The 7,476-nt window shown below is 53.6% G+C and overlaps 3 protein-coding genes across 3 annotated transcripts; 2 read left to right on the top strand and 1 right to left on the bottom strand.

Annotated features, from left to right (window-relative positions):
• Window positions 1-671: 671 nt before the first annotated feature.
• LOC116654557 lies at window positions 672-994 on the top strand. Its single transcript, XM_032449815.2, has one exon. The coding sequence runs from the start codon at window positions 700-702 to the stop codon at window positions 967-969; it is 270 nt and encodes an 89-aa protein (XP_032305706.1). The 5' UTR covers window positions 672-699; the 3' UTR covers window positions 970-994.
• A 111-nt stretch (window positions 995-1,105) lies between these two features.
• LOC6500299 (salivary glue protein Sgs-3) lies at window positions 1,106-1,583 on the bottom strand. The gene has a single exon (XM_001952891.4). It carries the CDS (start codon window positions 1,466-1,468, stop codon window positions 1,154-1,156), a length of 315 nt encoding a protein of 104 aa, XP_001952926.1. The 5' UTR covers window positions 1,469-1,583; the 3' UTR covers window positions 1,106-1,153.
• Window positions 1,584-1,939: 356 nt separating this feature from the next.
• Window positions 1,940-7,343, top strand: LOC6500256. The gene is made up of 6 exons (XM_014910971.3): window positions 1,940-2,102; window positions 2,982-3,361; window positions 3,423-4,185; window positions 4,252-4,679; window positions 4,739-5,453; window positions 5,512-7,343. The coding sequence occupies exons 2-6, from the start codon at window positions 2,994-2,996 to the stop codon at window positions 7,108-7,110; spliced, it is 3,873 nt and encodes a 1,290-aa protein (XP_014766457.1). The 5' UTR covers window positions 1,940-2,102; window positions 2,982-2,993; the 3' UTR covers window positions 7,111-7,343.
• The last annotated feature ends 133 nt before the right edge of the window (window positions 7,344-7,476 follow it).

Genomic DNA, 7,476 nt, shown 5'->3' with positions numbered 1-7,476 from the left:
CTTTAAACAAACCGTTTCCAATTTAAAAATGTTTGAAATAGAGTTGACTTAGCAGTAGGGTAGAGTAGAGAGCCAGGACATAAAAGAATCTGTACAAAATATGAAATCTTCTTCTAACAAAAAATAAATTTTAAATTTATAAAAAGGGGAAAATTTGAAAATTGTGTCACGTTTTCTTTGGAAATCGCCCCACTGTGCGGCGAGAGAGGAAGCGGAGCGGTTTGGATCCACTGAAATATAAATAAAAGCAGAGCAAAAGCCAAACAACAACAGGGGCGACTCGGAGTGGATACTCGGATATGCTTGGGAGCTTGTGGGCCTTTTCTCTTGCGTCGAAAGAGAAAGCCGGGAGAAAGAGTCCGGAGAAAAGTCAGGCACAAGAACTCTAGGAGTGAAATAGATTCTTCCCCTGAAGAATATCTGAGTATTTGAAAAATTTTAGAACTATCTAGTTAGAGTAGGGCTTTTATGATCTGCGTATTGTTAATTGCTCGTAAGACCGTTCAATCAAAATCAATGGAATAATATCTATCTAATAAAACCGAAACAGACTTTTTTCTTCGGGAGTCTCTTGTTTAAAAGACTCTAAACACCTGTGCAAATGAAACTCGGCTCGGGTTTACCTGAATACAATTTTTTGGCTTAAAAGATAGAAATTTAGTCACATTTTGCCAGAAGTACCCCGAGTCTGAATCCAAGATGGTGTCTCTTAAACCGCTCTTGCTATCTTTGGCCCTGTTTTACTTCCTGGATGGCGCTCTGGCAGTTACGTGCGATGTGGCACCGACAAATCCCACGTGCATCAATTGCTTTTCCAGCCCCACGCACCCCGAGTGCCTCGTCAGATTTTTGACGCCAACAACAGCCTCTCCGCTTCATGTGGCCACCACTCGCAGATCCCGAATTCGAAGGATTCGAAGCTACTTCGGCAACATCTTCAGGCGCTTCCAAAACAAAAGTTGGTTTTAAATAAAAGTTCCAAGCACAATTCCAACTCGTAGCTGGCTCTGTTATTTCTATGTTAGTTTGGTGCCCACTCTCCCACAGGACTAAACAGGGGAGCTTCCCAAGCTGCATGCCATTTGTTTAAGAAAATTCTCTCAAATTTGGGGATATATACATATATTTGATTCAATTTTCTTCGCTTTTGGGCCTAGCCGGTCTTGTTGACTTTCCTGACCCTCCTGGTGGCTGTGAACTGCAGCCTCTTAATGGTGAACCTCTTCTTTTTGCCGCCAGTTTTAGTCGCGGGAGCGGCAGTAGTTGGGGATGCGTTGGGAGCCGCGGTAGTTGTGGTGGTGGTAGTGGTGGTGGTAGTAGTGGTTGTAGTTGTGGTGCACTCCTCATTTTCGGCATCTGTTGTGCAATCTACACAACCCGTCGAAGGATCGTCCGTACAGAGGACTGCCAAAGCGCCCCCCAGGTAGCAGAAGAGAGCCAGGACTAGAACTAGATTCTTCGGCGTCATGTTGTCTAAATTGTATGGCTTCTTGAATGTTTTCAGGTTTATGATTGGTTGTGCAGAAGCGATCGAGCGTCTTATTTATAGGGATTCGAGTTGGAGGCAACAATCCGGCTTGTTGTATCAGTTGCGACGATTTTTGCGACGAAGCGGATAATTGGCAATAGGCGCTGATCAAATTGTTGACGAATGGCTGTTGAATCCAAATATTTGAACCCCATTCTTCTCGAAAATTGCCAGATGTTCCCAAAACGTGCAAATAAAAATTGTTTGCAAATAAAGGAAGCAACAGAGAGCAAGTTTATCGATTAAACATTGAGCTCAGCCTGTGAGAACATTTGCGATCTTCAAAGTTTCAAAATGAAGCATAACACTGGCAGTTTGAATTTTCTAGTTCGTGTTGGTAAAGTAACCGCCATCTTTACAACACTGATTGCCGTTAGCAAGGAAGCATTTGGATCGATGTGGCAACCACGCTGGCCCCCAATGCGAATGGCAGAGCAGGAAAGAACAAGAACAGAAAAAGCAATGGCAATTCCTCTTTCTCCGGTCGTTCGTGGGCATTTTGCGAGAAAACTTTTCGCCGCATTTAAAAACGGAGCCACCAAAGCATGCGTAACACGTAAAAGCTGGATTTAAGGTAAAAACACTCTCGACTTGAGCGCGCCGCCTCTGAAAACCTATTTAACCTCAAAGTGCCTCGGCACAATCCATTCGAAACATTTAAAATAAAACCAAAATCCACCTGGCTGTGCCAGAATTTCGGGCGTGTGATGTGTGATGTAATCTCGGCTGGGCGCTATGACGTTTGCCGTCTGTCGATTCTCCAGCCCAATGCCGACATTTGGGGGGTTTGTTTACGTTTGCGCCCAGCTTCGAGTCTGGAATATAAATAAAAACGCCGACTTAACCTCATTTACGCTCAAATTGGTGTTTATAAGTTGGAATATTTCGACGCGAAAAAGCTTAGTCGCGAACAAAGGGCGCCCTATGGACCAGATGCGTGCGAGAGAGCGGGACGAATAGTGTGGCCGATAGTTTCATGTCTGTGGTGCGGCCTTTTCTGGCCAAAATAATTTGGGTCTGCTTCTTTTCGTAAATTCTTTAACAAGTTGGGGTGACGCTTTCAAAGTTCGAAAATAAGAAAAGAAATATTCTTTCAGTAATAGATTAGCAATAGATCTAGGGCAGAACATGTATCGTCATGCAGATATATTTGAACTTTTCGCAGAGATGCCACTCTTTCGGGAACAACAAAAACTTGTAGATTTTTAATTGAAATTCGCGAAACAGTTGCATTGGGTTTTCAACGCATTGTTTATTATTGTTATTAGTTTCGACCGCAGCCAATTGTTTAGCTTAAGTTTCTCTAAAAGATCTGGCAACGCCCTCGGCTCTCCCTCTCCCTGTGCTCTTCCGCAGAGCACATGTGCCAACAATTGTTGCTCGCTTGCAGAGTTCGTTTGCAGCAAAATGCTTTATTGAGGTGCTCCCAGAAGTAAACACATCCATTTCGCAGGGATCGCGAGTTATGAACAACCAGGGCTATGGCGGCATCCAGTGGATCCAGCACTCCACCGCGCCGGACGTCTGCGAGGTGGAAGTCCTAGAAAACGGAGCCGAGATGGCCGTTCAAGAGGCGGCGGCGGCGTTCGTCGACGACGGCGGCGAGGAGGATGCCGAGGAGGACCTGGACCATATGGCTGCCGAGAACCTCATCTTCATGGCGCGCGACGGCCAGCTGAGCGAGATCATAGCCGCCAACGAGGCTGGGGGGGCCGTCCTGGTCACCGCCGACGGCACCACCGTGGCCTACGCAGGCTCCTTCGACGACGACGCCCAGGTGGTCACCGAGGAGGTCATCACAGACGACTGGGTGCAGCACCAGGGGGCCGAGCGGTGAGTACATTTATTGCTGGAGGACTGCAGAAGTGGTTACATTCCTCTCCCTACATTTCAGAGTGGAGATCGCCGCGGAGCAGATAGCTGGAATTAGCAGCTCGCAGGAGCTGCTGGACATGGAACAGGACGAGTACACCGCCCTCCGGCCGTATCCCTGCGACTTCTGCAGCCGCCGTTTCCGGAAGAAGGCCAGCCTGAACAACCACATGCTGGCGCACCAGAACGACAGGCCGCACCTCTGCAAGCTCTGTGGCGCTCGTTTCACGCGACGCGCGGAGCTCATCAGCCACTTCAAGGCCCACGCCGAGGCCCAAGATGCGGCAGACGCTGAGGCGGCGGCAGCAGCAGCAGCGGCAGCGGTCTCAGCTTCTTCCATTAAATACGAGTACCAGAGCCAGCGGCAGCTGGATGAACACTTTTACGAGCAGGAGTGGTCGCTGAGCCATCAGGACCAGGGCCAGGTGCGTCACGAGCAGCACAACCATTCGGAGCAGCAACTTATCTCCAACCACGACGTGGCGGACGCCTACCCGGCCCTGGTGGCCCCGCCAGCTGCTCCTGCGCGCGGCAGGATCAGCAGGCTCAAGCCAAAAGAGGAGAGCAGCCAGTTCATAGTGATGGCCGAGAGGCAGTCGAGCCCCAACTTGGGTAGCAATTGCCTCTCGCCAACGGAGCAGCCAACGGTGGCCTCCGCCCAGTCCGGGACTGCCGAGCCTCCGCCCCAGCCCAACTATCCCATTTTGGACGACAAGAAGCCGTTTGTATGCCAGCAGTGCGGCCTGGCCTTTGCCCGGGAGAAGGCACTGGTGTCGCATACGAAGGTAGGTGGTTAGGAAAGTTTTTTTAGGCGGGTCATGATTCAATCCTCTGCCTTTCCTCCTTTCCAGAACCACCGCATGGACTCGCCGTATGAGTGCAACCAGTGCCAGGAGATGTTCTGGGACAACAGCAGCCTGCAGGAGCACCTCAAGACCCACCAGTTCGAAGAGAGCAACTCGGAGTACGACCCCGCCTCCGCGGAGGACTCTGCCAGTGAGTCGGAGCCGGAGGAGCAGCTGTATGGGGACTTCTACTGTGCCGAGTGCGGCATTTCGTTCCATCGCCAGGACCTGTTGCGGCGCCACGCGAAGCAGCACATCAAACAGCCCGAAGCACAGGCGGGAGAGAGGAACTCTACCGTCGCTGCTGGGGGGGAAGTGGATGCCAAAGAGTCCAGCGGTGGGGGCAACAGCTGCCACACCTGCGGAAAGTCTTTTCCCACTGCCCTGGAGATGCTGGCCCACGCCGAGATCCACTCACGGTTCCCGCCGTTCAAGTAAGTTCTATCTTCCCACGGTTTTTCTCCTCCGATCCTAATCGCGATTTGCATTTCAGGTGCGTGCTCTGCGGCATCAGCTTCTACGAAGAGCAGGCCATCAAGCGACACCTCCACACCCGCCACCCCAACGAGCTGAAGGCCAACTCGTGCGTTCTGTGCGGCAAGGAGTGCCGCGACCGGAAGGCCTTGATCAAGCACGCCTGGGACCACTCCCGCGAGAAGTGCCACTCGTGCTCGAAGTGCGGCAAGAACTTCCACAACAAGGCCCGCTTGAAGCGGCACATGGCCTCGCACCGCGACAAGTCGGTGGTGTGCGAAGTGTGCCACGAGGAGTTCCCGGACGGGCGCACTCTTTCCAACCACCGCCACTCTCACAGCACTACCTCGCCGGGCAAGCTCTTCCCGTGCCACGAGTGCGGCAAGACTTTCGGGTCGCGCAGCTCGCAGCAAATCCATGTGCGCATTCACACGGGCGAGAGACCTTACGGGTGCCGCTACTGCTGGAAGGCCTTCGCGGACGGAGGCACTCTGCGAAAGCACGAGCGGATCCACACGGGCGAGAAGCCCTACGCCTGCTCGGTCTGCCCGCGCGCCTTCAACCAGCGGGTGGTGCTGCGCGAGCACATTCGCTCGCACCACTCCGGCTTGGACGTGGCTCGCAACACGTACCACTGCACGGTCTGCTCCGAGGACTTCCCCTCGTCCAACGACCTGATCCAGCACCTCATTCAGCACAGCGACTCGAACACTGCGAAGCAGCGACAGCCGATCGTGAGTACCCGCCCGATTTTTATCGCGTTTGTTTCTAATTTCCCTGTTCCCTCTCCAGACCGGACCCCGCAAGTACAAAAGGCGCCGCAAGCTGCAGCCGCACGAGATCGTTCAGATGCGGGCGGAGAGCAAGGAGGCCAACGGCGAGGGGGAGGCCTTGGGGGAGGCGGACCGCGATGGCGAGGAGGACGACTACGCAAGTGACATTGATATCTGCGACTTCGACGTGGACCAAGTGGACGATTCGCTGTTCGACATAGCGGAGTCCCCCAAGAAGGAGAAGCGCAAGCGGACGTCGGCCAGGACGGTTCCCAAACATAATGCTTCAAACGGTGGTGCGGGCACAACGGGTGGAGATGGCTCGGGCAAGCCGACTCAGTCGAAGGAAAACACAAAGCTGCGATACGACTCCACGAGCAGTCAGCAATCGGACCGGATCTGGGAGGAGAAGTTCCTGCAGGACAGCCAGACTCCGCTCTTCCAGATAGACTCGTTGGTGGTGGTCAACGACACCCCGCTCCCTCCCGCCAGTCCCAGCGAGTCTGCAGCGCTGCCCAAAACCAGAGCTGCAGCGAAGCTACTCTCCAAGCCGGCGGAAGCCTCGACCAGCGCCACTGTGTCTTCCTACTCGGCCGCGTCCGTTAGTCGCGGCAGGAAGAAGCCCGCTAGCAAGACCGCAGGCAAGGCGCCGTCTGCCATCAGCAGCTCCTCCCGCCCTCGAATGATCCACACGGAGAGGGCCAGGGTTACGAAGCCGGCGGTGGGCACTGATTCCTCCTCTAAGAAGACGCGCTCGAAGGTGTACGTCACTCGCACGGAGACCACCAGCAAGTTGGGTGCGCTCGATAAGTCCTGCATTGTGGACGACTACGAGATCATCTCTCCGGCCACCCAGCCGCCCAACCAAATCAGCTCGAGTCCTCTGCACATCAAGCAGGAACAGGAGCACCAGCAGCAGCGGGTGCAGCTGATGTACGACGACAACCTGCTGATCGACGCCGCGTTGCTGCGAGAGAAGACCTACGAGAAGTTCAACCCCAGCATAGTCAACGATCTGGAGGAGATCCTGCGCTCGCCACTAAAGCACGACCGCAGCTCGCGTCTGCGCTTCACCAGCGAGTCCTCGACCACACCGCAGTTCCTGCCAGAGGAGGAGCAACACCTGATCAAGATCGAGCCCACCTCGCCGGATCTGAGGGAAATGGTGGAGAGCCAGACGAGAGTCACTTCGTCATCGTCCTCGTCGGCCAGAACCTCGCGACACTTGCGCCAAATCACTGCCAACAATGGGCCGAGGGCGGGGAGCCAGCGGTTCGCAGAGAAGTCGTCCCCCGGCGCAGGAGGTGCGCACAAGAAGGCGACCTCCTCCGCCTCGACTGTCAGCAAAGTGGGCTCCTCCTCCTCGTACCTGGGGTATGGGGTGGAGGCGTACAGCGTGAACCAATGCGTACCTGCCAGCGGAAGCACTGCCGACGTGGGCAGCGGTTTCTTCTCCATTTCGGAAGTGGTCTCCGCCGCGGATGCCGCAGACGCTGCGGCCAAGGCGGCGGCGGCCGGGAAGTCCGAGCGGAAGACGCGCTTCTTCGAGTGCGAGATGTGCACCGCCATCTTCTACGACCGGGCCCAGCTGCTGGAGCACGTGCACATCCACATCTAGTAGTAGTGTTTACAGCGCCCCAGGGAGCAGCCTTGTATTTTTGAAATCTATTATCCTAGTAGATATGGTTACCTCATCGGTATCGAGCGTCGAAAGGCCGTTGAAATTTTGCGTTACATTTAAAATTGAGAGAAATATACAACTAATGTAGACCTAGTTGGTAAGCTTTTAAGTTTGTACCTCGCTTTTGTTTGAAGAATGGTATGCTGGAATAAATACATCATTAAATTATTTTTCAAAAGGCGTTCGGAGTCAGTGGGAACCCTGGTGGCCAATACTGGGATGATAGGGACAGTCCCCAAGACCCGAACGTATATGTAGTACTGCAATAGTATGAGATAGGTTTGGAACGAAAGCGATTGATGA

Source organism: Drosophila ananassae, chromosome 2L, assembly GCF_017639315.1.
Source record: "Drosophila ananassae strain 14024-0371.13 chromosome 2L, ASM1763931v2, whole genome shotgun sequence".
Taxonomy (NCBI): Eukaryota; Metazoa; Arthropoda; class Insecta; order Diptera; family Drosophilidae; genus Drosophila; species Drosophila ananassae.
The sequence above is the reverse complement of the archived record's forward strand: the minus strand, read 5'-3'. Positions and strand labels throughout refer to the sequence as shown.

What these genes read in the sequence shown, in the direction of transcription:
- LOC6500256 (XM_014910971.3), top strand. Translation starts at nt 2,994, where the DNA reads ATGAACAACCAGGGCTATGGCGGCATCCAGTGGATCCAGCACTCCACC. An exon ending in TCACGGTTCCCGCCGTTCAA is followed by an intron (nt 4,680 to 4,738) that starts GTAAGTTCTATC and finishes TTTGCATTTCAG; the next exon opens with GTGCGTGCTCTGCGGCATCA. An exon ending in CGAAGCAGCGACAGCCGATC is followed by an intron (nt 5,454 to 5,511) that starts GTGAGTACCCGC and finishes TTCCCTCTCCAG; the next exon opens with ACCGGACCCCGCAAGTACAA.
- LOC6500299 (XM_001952891.4), bottom strand. Translation starts at nt 1,468, where the DNA reads ATGACGCCGAAGAATCTAGTTCTAGTCCTGGCTCTCTTCTGCTACCTG.
- LOC116654557 (XM_032449815.2), top strand. Translation starts at nt 700, where the DNA reads ATGGTGTCTCTTAAACCGCTCTTGCTATCTTTGGCCCTGTTTTACTTC.